Source organism: Sciurus carolinensis, chromosome 5, assembly GCF_902686445.1.
Source record: "Sciurus carolinensis chromosome 5, mSciCar1.2, whole genome shotgun sequence".
NCBI lineage: Eukaryota > Metazoa > Chordata > Mammalia > Rodentia > Sciuridae > Sciurus > Sciurus carolinensis.
Window position 1 is genome coordinate 37,528,903 of NC_062217.1, and position 14,449 is coordinate 37,543,351.

Consider the following 14,449-nt stretch of genomic DNA (forward strand, 5'->3'; position numbering starts at 1 on the left):
ATGATTTGATTTATGTGAAATGTCTAGAATAGGCACAGGTATAAAATGTCTCAATCCTGTGTACATATATGATTACACAAATGGTATGAATCTACATCATGTACAACCATAGAAACGAAATGATGTACCCCATTTGTGTACAATGAATCAAAATGCAGTCTGTAAAAAATTAAAAAATAAATAAATAATTATAAAGAAAAAGAGTTTGAGATTTAAACTATGGTAGTGACCAAGAATATGTTTAGGCCAAAAAACTTAAATTATGAAAACTTTGTATTATATGAATACAAAAGAACTTTGTGGGGGAAAATCTTAATATCACTGATCCTCATTTAGAAGATGTAAACAAATTGCCTACTATGATGGTAATGGTACAATGACCTGTAGATAGGCCAGAAGTGGTTAAGACTCAGTTCTTGGCTTATAGGAGTTTATAGTCCTTGGTAGAGTTGTATGTGAAAAATTGAGATTGAAATAGTACCCATAATCTTTTGTGTTTTTTCCTTCCATTTACCTCCACACGTAGTTGTAATTTAGAATTTAAATTAATAAGGAGGGGTTTTTGTAAAAGCCATTCACCTCTTATCTTTCAGTGGTACTACTGAAAAACTCTTTATTCATCCGTCCAAGCTTTATATTTAAAACTTTAATGAGAGCTTTTGCCAAAATACGTGACAAGTTGGTTAGTCTTTATTGATACATATTTTCTTTCACATGTATATTAAAATGCACTATAAAATCTTTAAAGAATGCTGATATTTTTATGTAGAATTTTTTTGTCTCAGTATACCTTAATATAAAAAACTGCAAGAGGAAAAGTATTGAATAAGAGTATACATGAAAGCCATTTGATTTTTTTTTCTTGTTTGAAGAATATGAAAGAATCTTCACTTTACTGAAGCATGTGCAAGGCAGTTTACAAACAAGACTAATATTTTTACAAAACGTCATTAAAGAAGCTTCAAGGTAAAATTAAGTTTTATGCATTACGAAGTGATGATTTTGAAATGAGTTTCCAGTTTACATAGGCAGTATTTTAACAGTATTTGTTATGTATGCACTTTTGTTGTTTATCCATGTATATGGCACAATGAGAGATAGACATGTAGTTCTTTTTTTGGGGGGCAGGGAGTACCAGAGATTGAACCCAGGATGCTTGTCCACTGAGCTACATCCCCAGCCCATTTTTATATTTTATGGAGAGACAGGGTCTCCCTAAGTTGCATAGGGCCTCACTAAGTTGCTGAGGCTGGCTTTGAATTTGCAATTTTCCTGCCTTAGCCTTCAGAGCTGCTGGAATTATAGATGTGTGCCACCATGCCCAATAAGAAATTCTCTTAAAACATAGTCACACTGCCAGTTGTGATCCCAGTGGCTTATGGGAGGAGGATAGCAAGTTTGAGACCAACCTGGGCAAATTAGATCCTTGTCTCAAAACAAAAAAGGGCTGGGAATGTAGCTTAATGGTTTAATACCCATTACCACCCAGGGAGATAAAAAGAGCCATACATAAATTCTTCGGGAATTATGAAACTTTCTCCTTGCAAATGACTAGACATTTTCTATATTGTTTTTCATCCTTCTCTGTGGCTTTTTGTGTCTATATTTTACAGCATTTAATTTTTCACCTTTCCATATTAATAGAAGTTGGTGATTAGAAATAATCTAGTAAGGCAATATTTATACATGGGAAGACATGTAATCAAAGGGACCAGAGTTGAACAAATGGTCCTTATTCAGAGTGTTTCAGTAGCCTAGGATTATGTACTTTAGAAACAAGGAATGTGGATCAAGGTTGTAAATGTAACTATGAAGTGCATAGTTGTACAAGCTTAAAAACATTTTCTATTTTTCTTTGAAGTCTTAAATTTTAGTATGAGAAACATTAGGATTTATTTCATCTAATTCAAATGTAAATATACCTATCCTTAATAGTCCCCTGGTTCTTTCATGCTATATATAAAAGTTTTGGACAAAGCAGTTAATTTTTTCTTCTTCTTTTATTGAGTGACTAGAGCATGGGCTTATCAGGATAAGGCCGTAATTTTTCATACAAATTTGACTATTTAATATAATCTGCTTTTTATAACTTTTTTTTTCTGGTGAACTCAAACTTTATCCTGGATTTAGCTAGAATACTGGCACCTGAACTCCACTTTTTTAGAGAGTTGTGTAATATGGTGACTATTTGTGTTATTTTACAAATATAAGAATGGAATGCCTAGTGTTTAGGGATACTCTAAAAAAAATCAGTGATATTTATATTTATGTAGATGAGTGCAAATTTAGTCTATCTATACTTATTTAAAAATTTCAAGAATTAACACAGGTTTAATTGCTTCCTATTATCTTTGATTTGCTAACTTCCAAATTGATAGTAGAATATCCTTGTTTATAAATGCAACTGCCCAATTTTCATTTCTCCCATTTTGTGGGGAGTTTTATTCATGCTTTGTTCACATTCCTTTTAACATTCAGCTTTTAAAGAGCAGAAAAACATAGTGCAGTAATTACTTTGCAAGCCGAAATTTTACTATTTTGAGTATTTGGAATGCTTGCATATGTTAGTATCCCCTTTGCCCCCCCCTTTTACTCTTTGGTTGTAGGAAGAATAACCTTTTTCTCTCTATTTGAAGGTCTAGATTTATTGAAGAAACAAATTATAATACTGTTTGGGTATAAATAATAATTTACAAATCTTCATCAATAGATTTGACATGTAATAGTGTCGATTTTTTCCATTTCACTTTAAAAAAATCTTCCCAAAAGCAGATTTCTTTTCGTTTTCAGAATGTATATTCTGGGATATATTATCCTTTAAGAAGTAATTGAGAACACTATTATTTGTTTTTGTTTTTGTTTTTTCAAACAGGTTTAAAAAACGAATGCTAATAGAACAACTGGAGAACTTCTTGGATGAAATTCATCGAAGAGCCAATCAGATCAACCATATTAATAGCAATTAAAGGAAAATAAGAATGTGGCCACTTATTTCACTATCTTCTCCAAATACAAAGTAAATACAAGACTGTTGTGATCTTGCATTCATTTTTTGACATGCATTGTTGGCTATTTGAAATACTAAAAGCAAATCTACAGATCCTTTTTCCATCATTTTACAGTGACCTTTTCTTCATTTTGGTTTATTTTTGTAATGTGAAAAGTATCACTCTAAAAAACATTTTTATTTAACAAACTAAAAATATTCCTCCAGATCTCTTGCTTGTCATTGACTCTTGCGTGTCAATTTCCCTCAGGTTCTATTTTCTTAAACCAACCTTTAAAATTGTCACCTCTGTTAAGGTTGAACTTTGCCAAAAAAAAAAAAAAAAAAAAAAAAAAAAATTAAAAAGAAGTTACTTTGTAATTTTTGGGGAAAAAAGCACATACGTTAAAACTAGGTAATGTTTTGTATATACAGTTATTTTGGATATATTATTGTAAGTTGTACAAATGTATTTTGAAGAATATTTAAGAAAAGCACTTTTGTTATTCCATCAATAAATGCTCTATTTTACTCTTGTGTGGTTTAGGAAATAATCACATTCAAAATCATCATTTTAAAACATCCTTATTAGACAATGGAATTTAAAATTTTAAAGGCCTTGCTTTATAGCATTGGAATACACACCACTCAAAGTTCATATTTGTTAAACCTAACTGTAATTACTTGTTACATGATCTACATTGTCTCTTTACTATATGTTCATAGCTTTTGTTGGCCACATCAACATACTCCCATTTCTGTCTGCATAATGGAAATGACTATGCCTGTGGCAGCAGATAGACAGACTCTAAAAGCTATTTTAAAAAGCGGACAACTTTGGAAGTTACTGATTTCCTTATCTCCCTTGAACCCCTTTTCCTTTCTCACTAGGATTGTGGCTGGTACTAACTTGAAGTTGTTAGTTAGGGAGTGGTAAGTTTGGGGAATACTATGTACTCTGAAATGGCTAACCTTTAGCAGTTTGATGCCATGTGAAGTTTACAAAAGTCAGTGCATGACATAGTATTAGAGGTTTAGAAGGGAAACTCTTCATTCTGCTCTGCACTCTCAGACTTAAACTCTCAATTTTATTTAGAAGCTAATTGGAAAGGAAACCAATTTAAGACGATTTTGCTCATTTTGCATTCCCTCTGAGTTACACAGGCTGAAGAAAACCGAACCCATCCATTCTCCACCCTCACTCCAATGTGACCTTTATCCATATTGAGGATGCCATCCTGTGACTTGACAGATTCACCATTCATAGATCACTGCTGTGCCTTTTAGTGGTTTTGAGGGTAACTAGTAGAAAAGGTTAAATTTTTAGATTTGAATTGAGAGGGCAAAATATATCTATAAAATTATAAAATTGAAGTATTTTTAAGTTCATAATATTCAAAAATCACATACCCTTATCTTTTTACACTTTTATCAGAATACTTTTTAAATGTCAAGGGTATAGCAAAATGAAATTGTAACTTTTTATGAAGAAAAACACATGAAAATGTAGAACATTCTTGAGATCTGCTAATTTAGTCAAGGGGATTTGAAACTCTCCCAATACTGAAGACAAACCCTGTCAAGAAAAAGAAGCATTTACTGTAACATTAAATAGTATTTTCATATGCAATTCTCTGAAACTTTTTTTTAACCTTTACAAAATAACTTCAAGTAAAGCAAGATACAATTTAATAGTTGGAGTTATTAAAGTAATTGCCCACAGTTACATTGCTAAATTCAGCAAGAGCTGAACAAAATCCAGAATGTACTGTCTGGTCTTAAATTTTATGTATTAAGATTCTGAATAATAGAAGACATTAGAAGTCATTCAAAAGAAGTTCATACTTAATAAGAATATATATGAAAAAGATTATTCCAATAAAAAGTTTTTTGTTTGTTCTTTTGGTACTGGGGTTTGAACCCAGGGGCACTTTACCACTGAGCTACAACCCCAGCTCTTTTTTATTTTGAGACAGAGTCTCCCCACATTGCTTAAGGCTTTGCTAAGTTGCTGAAGCTGGCCTCAAACTTGTGATCCTTCTGCCTCAACCTCCAGAGTTGCTAGGATTACAGGCATGTGCCACCATGCCCAGCAATACTGAACTTTTCTTAATCAGTTATTTCCATTTCACAGATTGCTTATGGGGTAATAATTCTTTGGACCCTTGACCTTTAATACATTTTTCAGAATAAACCCTGGAGGGACTTGGAAGTATCAGTTTATTCTATCTCTTTTTGTCCTTTATCTCTCTTCCATGACACAACCTCATGCCAAAAATCTAGTGACAGGGTTTGAAACCCATCACAACAAAGCTTAATATCTCATGTCTCTCAGGTTTCTTTCATTTATAAAACAAAACAAAACAAAACTACAGATGTGTTGTTTAACTTAGTGAAATACTTAAGAGAATTATTCTTGTCAGCAAAGGAGAGGAGAGTATATCTGGGACAGGTATATCTCGTCTTTTAAATTCTTAGATCCCTAAATGATCTTACACTGGACAAATGATATTTTCTGAAAGGTTAATCTTGAAGTTTTTAGATTGCTTTTTAAAAGTGTTCTTCTGTGTGTCCCATTTGTCTATTGATTCATTAATTGCTCTTATCATTAAGCTTTGTCAGTTTGGAGTAGTTTCTAATCTCAGTAATTGTCAGTAACCTCTCTGCTTTGTGTGATGTGACCAAAAGCCTTCCAGAAAGAAATATAAACAAATTCACAAAGGCTATGCTTAGGTTTGTGGTGGATTAATGAACTAGTTTTGAATTAGCCTTATATTTTCATTCTGAATGCTAAGGCAGTTCTGAAAATTCATACCATTGAAACAGTGGTGTGTCATTTCCTAGTTCAAGAATTGTATACCATTTTTATGCAGTTGAATTCCAAAAACAATCTCTTTCAACTGTCATCAATCTTTATTGGCTATCAGCTTGGCAATGACCTTTCTGTTCAAGTTTAGCCTTATCTTGGTTTCTCGAGAGTAGAACCTGTCATTTTTGTCTTTTTTTTTTTTTGGACATGTATTCTAAGAGAGGGCTCTCTGCTGCTTCTCCTAAGTGATAAGTGACATTTTCATCTAATCACAATGGGGTTGTGCTGATCATGGTGAAATACTAAGTGGATATATTCTGTCAATGGACTTTTTCTCCCCAAATAATCCCTTAATAGAGTATCTTCATCCTTTTTGTCACAAAAATGTTCATTTCTAGTGCAAGTTATAGCAGTATGCAAATGATTCTCAGATAAAATGATGTTGACAGTATTTCCTTAATTTGTGTAAAACTATGCTTAATTTTCATAATTCTAACTTTTGACTTTTTTTCCTCTCCATAAATAAAAGTAATGCCTGATGTTTAGTTAAAGTAGATCCACCTTTGCTTCATTTTGTTAGTCTTGTTCCATCCTATTGCTTTTTAATACACTGTTTAGACTTGCCAACAACTCTTTACTGAGAATCTCTTCCTTCCTAGGCTGATAAATATTGTCAGAGGGGGAGGAGGAACATTAAGAGAAATAATTTAAAGATTTTGTTTCATGTTGTTGAAGCTTAAGGGACATCTGCTTGTCTTTGTGATGTGCTAAATAAGGCATTGCCTATATCATGCCATCTTTGGATTTTTGATTGTATAGTGGGACTTAAAAGTTCTAAGATAAATACTTGATTTTTGAGAAAGATAAACAGAAGAACAACATAAAAATCCAGATGAATTCACTAGAATTCTGGAGTCACTAGGGGAGTTCTTTGAGACATTCTCAGATCCTGAGGAAACTGTCTTTTTCTAAAATGTTAAGAAAGCTAGGGGACAACTAAATGTTAAGAAAGCTAGGGAAGAAAAGCCAGGATTTGGAGGTGGGGGTGAGGCTTAATGGTAGAGTACTTCCTAGCAGTTGCCAGGCCCTGGGTTCAATCCCTAGTGCCACAAAAAAAAAAAAAAAAAAAAAAAAAAAAAATTAACTTTCATCATGATTTCTTAGTCTCCCAAAAGTAGATACCTACGGAATTTTTAAAAAATCTACATTAACTACAAATAAACTGAGAACAAAAATGCAGAAAACATGGAGGATAATAGTTTCCTTTGTACTTATGAAATAGTCTTTCAGGATATTAGACGCAGCAACTGAGAATTGTCTGAAACACTATAGAAACAGCTAGAAGAATGCCTGTTTTAGGCTGTAGTGAACAGATGAGCCTTTGTTGCTGGAGAGATACTGATAAATATTTAATTATCTCAATCCTATAAAAAAAATACCTGTGCTGGGTTCTCTCAGGAAAAAGATGAATGGCCGATCTGCTTTAAAAACAGGAATCCGAGACCTTTTCAGTAACAACAGAGCTGCAAGAAAAGTAAGAATGAAAGAATCCTATTGTATTTGTTATTCAGAATATCACTATTTAAATTGGATAAAAAGTCAATTATATATCTTGATTTTTTGAAAGAAATCAAAGCATCCTTATGACATTTCATTGTTTAGTGTTAACATGGGTGCAAAAGGGAAAAATAAGAATAAAAGATAACAACTAAGCCTCTTGTTTCCAAAGATTCCATGGAATAAATTCCTTATAGAAGGACATTTTTAAAATGATTCTATTCCTTGTTTATGGGATGATGCCATAGATCCCTTTCAAAATGAATCCCTTTTCTCCCATCATTTTTCAAAAAGATTTTGCCTTCTGTTCCACATTTCTTTTTGAAAAATACTAACTTCTGGACTGGGGTTTTTAATGGAAAGATTTAGAACGGATGCAACTGGCCACATTCAGCAAAGGTAGGGGCAAGCGTGTGATGGGGATTTCTGGACATACCTGTGGCTGCTGATGCTTTGGTGCCTTCCTCTGAAACCTCCAGCTTGGCTTTGTGGATTGCTTCAGAAACATAAATGCCATCCTGGCCTGGCCCCAGGAAAGGATAAAAATGTGATTCACTTATTTACACATTTCCAGGCATTTAGTCTTAAATATTTGAATACATTTTGAAAGAATGTACTTCAAACTTAGTTTCCATTACTGCTTACTGTGTAATTAGGGAGAAATTGTTTAGAAAATTATCAAGTTTCAATATTTTTATGTAACTTTCAAAAACTTCAATTTGTTAAATTTATCTAATACTTCCCTCCCACCCCCCCTCCAAATTAATATTCAGGCATTGTCCCACATTTTCAATAGTTAATTTTCAAAAGGGACTTCAAGTTAACATTAAAATCTTTCCTTCAGCCAATATTTCTAAAACTTTAATGATAAGAATCATCAGGGTGTAAAAGGCAGATTGTGTAGCCCAGTAATCATTTTCATTAAGCTACTGTGATGATTTCACTTGAATGCCTTCTTGGATTGCATTTTAACAGTCACTTTTATGCAACCCTGTTTATTTTTTTATTTTGTGGTGCTGGGGATCTAACGTGGGGCCTGTGTGTGCTGGGCAAGTGCTCTACCACTGAGCTACTTTTAAATGGTAAAGTTACAGGGTTTTAGCTTTAAGAGGCATAATTCACTGTATTAAAAATGTGTATAATATTGCACAGCTGCATTCTGTGAATCAGTTGCCTCTTGGGCCCAAATCTGCAGAGAAAATAGGAATGTCTAATTGTTCTGTGCTCTAACAGTCTCAAAGATTTAAGCTTAGCAACTGGGACTGTGAGTGATAACTTGGGAGGAAGTGACAGAATTCTATAATTTAAAAATTAACCATTTTAAAACAATTCTCTAAGGATGAAATGGTAGTTTATGGAATAGAGAATGAAAGACAGCATCTTTAAAGAAGAAACTTTAGCAACTGTTACATCTGAGATCATATATCTGATAAGCAGAACTGGAAACATTCAGGTTTTAAGACTCAAAGCCCATTTCCACCCCACCCCTCCCTCCACTCAAACACTGCCACCTTTTAGAAAGTGTTCTAGTCAACTCTAGCATGCCAACAGAGAGGAATCTGTAGCCTGAGTATTAGAATAGTCATTTTAATGTATATATTTCAAGGGAGCTTTTTGTTTGTTCTTAAGACTACTTCATTTGCCTCAGTCATGCACCTACCGGAAGTGGTTCATGAATGTCATGTGGGAAAACCACCCCAGAATATTTGCAGCATTTTACCCATCTTGTATTTAAGGTGTATCTAGGTACTGTGAGTTTAGCTATAGTCCCTGTAAGGAACAATCATTTGCCAGCCTCAGGGAAGGGACAGAAAAGGGCCAGAGGAAGGGAAAAACAGTTCATTTGGCACCAGTGAAGAATCTGATTTATTTAGCAGTTGGTCTTTTTCTGCAGGACCTTTGAGAAAAGAAATTTCTTTGTCAATAATTAGCCCCTCCTACAAGCTCATTGAGCAAGCACAGTGCCAGAATTAAAAAGAACTTCTGGATAAAGAATGATGCGTTGATAGTCATGACAAGGTTACTGTGACTTTGTTACTGTTGAGTGTGATGTCTGAACATTTTAAATAAATGTTGATGAAATGAGCAGAGTCTCACTATGAAATTCCCCCTAGGCTAAAATATAGTCAGCACATATCTAGGTACCCTAGCACAGTGTGAGAAATGGGGCCAACTGGTATGGATGTCTTCAGGAAGATAGGTTGGGTTACTCCAATGTCTTGAAATTGTAAGTGAAGAGTTTCATTTAAACAGGTTTTCTCAATTTTACTACAGAAATAGTACAATAATTGTCAGCCATAAGCCAAGACCCTTAACCTATCATCTCAATATCAGCATCTCTTACATTTTTTCTCTGTCAAGAGCTGACATTTCAAAAAACAAGCATGATAAAAATGATAATTTGGGAGATTCTGTGAGTTTGAGTTTGTCTTTTGATCTTGGATTACACATCCCTGTTTGCTTACTTTTGTTAAGTAGCTACTGAAATGTTATGCAACTCATGAAATCAACCTGAACATGAAGGGATTTCCTGGCCTTTTTCTCTCTGAAGTGTTGGCAGCTTAGTGTCATTGAAGACCACATAGACCTGTTTTCTCCAAATCATTTTTTGGTGCTTTTCCACAGTTAAATGTGAGAGACATAGGTTAAACTGTTTTGCACTCTTGCTTTGAGTTAGGGCACTTCTCAGAGCTACTGAATTGTGATGTTCACAATTAAAGTCTTCAGGAGGTTTATAGTACTTAGTGTTTAACCATAAAACTATACCATCCCCTGTCTTCAGATTTACTGGACTAGCATTCTAGGAAACTGTAGGCCACCATAAACCCACTCACTCCTGTAATACATTTCAATATCCAAAGCAGAGGAGTGGACCCTTTCCTGCCCTCCCTTCTGTCATACTCCCACTCCTCTTCCTTAACATCTTCTACCAGTGCTTACCCTCCTTTTTAGATTGTCAGCACTAGAAAGCAGAAATGATGTCCTAGTTACTTTAAATACTTCTTTGCTGAACTTGCATAATCTTGTTAAGGTATATGTGGTAAGTTATTGGATGAATTAATAATAGACAACCCTCACAACCATTCATTTGTCTCATTTCCCCCATAAAGGAATGGTCCTTCATGTTCTTTAAAGGGATTACACCTATAACGGAAGGTTGATTAGTGTGTAGAACCACAAGGGCACAGCAAGCCTCACCCAAGTGATTGTTTCAGTTCCCCCACCTACTTTGTTGATGGAGACCATTATTATTTTGTGTATGGTTGCTCATATTCACAAAAGGTTTAGGAGTCTTTATAATGTGACTCTGTAAATGTGAGATTTGCAAAATGATATTCATATTTAATGATTCTCAACTCATCAAGCATAATTTGCTGTTTCTTTTGTCTTTCCAATTATTTTGTACAGGTAGTGGCTTTTAAAAAGTTTGGGGTGTTTTGTTTTTTGTTTGTTTTTTGCCAGAACTTGCTTCTAGCTTACCTTTCTCATCTTCTTGTCATTTAGCTCCTAGGAGATAGAGGATGCATGTGTGTGAATTTCACGTAGGACCTAGCCCAGTATACAGAGGAACAGAGCTAAGAGGAATCTGAGATGGCCTCTGAACTTAGATTGTGGCTTAGTTTCTTTCTCCATTTCTAGTTCACTCATTACTTCTCTCTGTGAAACTCTGACCAAATAGCTGGTGTGGCATATATTAACTCATGGGTTTGCTCATTTGAAGCCATAGTAACAGAGAACTTCTACTTGTTAACTGAGCAGAGATTGGAAACTGATTACTCACTTATAAAAGCAAAGAGTAAGTTTAGATTTTCGTGTTTGCATACAAGGAATGTTTCCTGGACTAAAGGACATGGATCTATTTGTATCAAAACCTGCTGATCCTAAAGGAAGTACTCAAGAAGATTCTGCTTGGTCTCTTTACTGTGAATGAGACTAGAATTACTCTCAAAAGCTTCATAACACCTAGTGTCTAGGGGGGGAAATTGTGCCTTGGGTTCAATTGAGTCTTGAAATGATATTGAGTCAGTTCTTTCAAACAGCAAAAAAGGATTTGTTACAAAGAAGAGACAGGTGACTTTTAGATAGGGAAGGAGAACTTGAGTAAAACGATTCAGGACTTTGAACTAAATGAAAAAAGGCCAAATATTCCTTGTGACTGTTGGACTTCCATCAATAGTACAAAACTGCTTGGTGACCCCTTGTTAATTGAAGGAAGGCAGGTCAGCATTTCCCCATCACGTCCTTTCTGGTAAATGCTCTGCAGATGTTTTGTTATAAAGTCATTTCATTTCTATAATTAAGAAGTGAGGTCGGTGATGGCTACCTCCATTTTAGAAATGAAGGAACTTTCTTGGAGAGGTTCAGTGGCCCTGTCCCAAGAACGAAGCTAGAAGCCCATTTGGACACAGATGTGACTAGTCTTTGATTATATTTAAAAATGGTCATGGGAAAACAATACTGTAGTTGGCAAACTTTTTCTATATCATGCCAGATTTTGAAAGTTTAGTGTGAGCCCTGAGGTGTTTGTCGGTACAACTCAACTCCACATTTGTAGTAGTAAAGCATAAATTATTTGTAGTTGAATGTGAATGGCAGGGTTTCAATAATACTTATTTATAAAAACAGGTGGCTGGCCATCATTTGCTGACTCCTGTCCTAAAGGGCCAAAACTTAATGGGAGAAGGTTATAAGACTGGTGTGTCTTGTCAGTAGGAAACATGAATATGAGCTTTGCATTTGACATGTGGAAACTGCTGGGTAACTATTTAATAAACCAGATCCATAAGCCTATATTTCTGTTGGATTGAACAGATAAAAGCAGACTTAAACTGTATTAGGAAAAAAAGAATAAAAGGTGAGGAGTCCAAACAGTTACTTTTAAAACTGGGTGACTTGTTAGAGCTTATGAACCTTGAATGTCTTTACCAATGTGGGGGCTACAGGATGTAGTTAAGGTTAGTCCTATCTGAAGATACTAGATTGATGGCATTTTAGCATGTCCTTCTAGGACATAAAGGAGAAAGATCTATGAGTTATGAAGGAACGATCAGTAAGCTGTAGCGATTAATTGAATATAGTGGTGTGGACAAAAAGATCAAAATGTCACACACCCTCTCTTGTGGGGTGGGGGCAGGGAGCAGCTGGGTATTACACTCAAGGTCCTAAAGTTGAATTTGGATGATCAAAAGAAAAGTAGAATTGCTGTCAGCAACAGGATGCCATAGCAGAACTCTGGAGTCTCAAGAAGAGAGTACAATTAGATTTTGCACATTATTGAAGATAAATTTCACTTAGGTTCTTCATCCCTTGCTCCTTTCTGTCCTTTGATCTTTTCACTGTAGTATTTTTCCTTTCCCTGAAGTGTCACTAAGGAATATTTCTGGTTGAGTCAATTGCCAAGTCAACAATATTGTCTTGGGCATTGTGGCCAAACTTGACTATCGCTTTTACTATCTCTGCATATTTAGGCAATAAGGACAGAGGGGTTTTTGTTTGTTTGTCTTTTTCTTTTTGCAGTACTGGGGGTTACCCCAGGACCTAGCACATGTTAGGCAAATGTTCTACCATGGAACTACACCCCCAATCCCAAAGTGTTGAATTTTTAACACTTTAGACCCTTCCTCCTGTGTTCTCTTTGATAAGTAACTGCCATTCAACTGGTTACATCTAAAGCCCAAGTCATGTCTTGTCTTATACATCAAACTCCTGTTATTCTCTATGATTGCTTAAGAAGGAGATTCTGAACAAAGATTTAGAATACTTGCCTGTGTTATGAGGGTCTAACATTCAAAATAGTGATTCTCAAGTTTATCAGACAAGGGGAATGTCAAGGCCAATGAGAATGCCTGCCTGCTATATGGTTTCATCTTCATGTAGATAATTTACCATCCAGAGTAGAAACAAACCTGAGCCTTTGAGTTGGCAATAGTTTAGCCAATGGTCTTCTGAGAAGATTCTGGAATATAAGTTCTGGCATTCTGCTCTCTTTTATGTTTGATGTAAGTTCAGATCACAAGCAAACACAGCCCTTTTGATTGGTAAAAGCATGTCAACTATGGGCAAAGAAATTCAAAGCATATGTTGGAAAGAATATTTTAGAGCAAGGTTATAAGAGAATGAGTAATTTGAGGAAATGATATTTGGAAGATGTGGGGAAAGTTCGAGCTCAGCTCATCTTGAGGAGGTATAGGGATTGAGGATGGGAGAGGAGGCAACGAGGAGGGCAACTGAGCTGGTGTGACAGCGTGCCTGTGCCTCTCAACAGGCCCAGTGACAATGAGCAGAGCCCCATGGCCACTGATGGCATTGTGAATGGTCTCTGAAATCTGTGCTGAGAGGTCTCAAGGCATATCCTGCCCCCACCAAGTCTAACAAATTTGACTGTTATCAAAAGCAGCCCATTCTTATGTAAAGCCAAGCATTTTATCCTTTTATATGCTGTTTGTTTGATTCTGGCCCCTTAATCGAAGTATAACAAAACCATCCCAAACGTAACACCAAAAAACTTGGAAGAATTGTTGTTACCTGAAATTCCTTTTAAGTTAGCTTTGAGTGGATCAAAAAGATCGGTGACTCCCCAAGAACTTAAAATGCTCTTTAAGTCGAATTGATTTTGGATCCTAAATCTAAAAAAATAAGAGCAAATCATCAACTTTCATTTGCAATTCCAACTCAATATGCTTTCATACACACCTCACGAAGCCCAGAGTTCTAACCTGGAAGTCAGGTCCACCAGACTTAGTTTCAGCTGTTATCTTCCATTGCTTCTTCCCATAAGCACTACCCCTTGACCAGTCTGACTGCTCACAGCTGTTTCCCACCTCTGTGCCTTTGCCCAGGCTGTTCATTCCATATTTCCCCCTTTTCCCTTGATTACCTTTTAATGATTAAAGATTCCTCAATTGTTACCCTCTTCTCTTCTCTCCAGCTGTTTTGTGACCTTGGTTCTTAAAGCTCCATTAACATTTTGTTCTACTCTAATGTCGTATAGAACATTCTGCTTCCTATTACCATTCTTCATGATAAACTACCCATGAAGAGAGGTTATCCAAGTTCATTTTTCTTTCTTAGTAATATTTAATGAGCACTTACATTGT

At 35.3% G+C, this 14,449-nt stretch overlaps 2 protein-coding genes across 3 annotated transcripts in view; one reads left to right on the top strand and one right to left on the bottom strand.

The window, feature by feature from the left end:
* Positions 1-3,215, top strand: part of Ints6 (integrator complex subunit 6) — an 84,528-nt gene extending 81,313 nt beyond the window's left edge. For both annotated transcript variants that reach the window (XM_047552291.1, XM_047552292.1), the window contains 2 exons: positions 873-966; positions 2,873-3,215. In XM_047552291.1, coding sequence (XP_047408247.1) covers positions 873-966; positions 2,873-2,966 — 188 coding nt within the window. In that variant the 3' untranslated portion in view covers positions 2,967-3,215. The remainder of the gene's footprint in view (positions 1-872; positions 967-2,872) is intronic.
* Positions 3,216-4,080: 865 nt separating this feature from the next.
* The window catches only part of Serpine3 (serpin family E member 3), a 30,652-nt gene continuing 20,283 nt past the window's right edge, over positions 4,081-14,449 (bottom strand). The window contains exons 6-9 of the mRNA XM_047552293.1: positions 13,878-13,978; positions 7,789-7,875; positions 7,235-7,318; positions 4,081-4,562 (exon numbers count right to left, since the gene is read on the bottom strand). Coding sequence (XP_047408249.1) covers positions 4,519-4,562; positions 7,235-7,318; positions 7,789-7,875; positions 13,878-13,978 — 316 coding nt within the window. The 3' untranslated portion in view covers positions 4,081-4,518. The remainder of the gene's footprint in view (positions 4,563-7,234; positions 7,319-7,788; positions 7,876-13,877; positions 13,979-14,449) is intronic.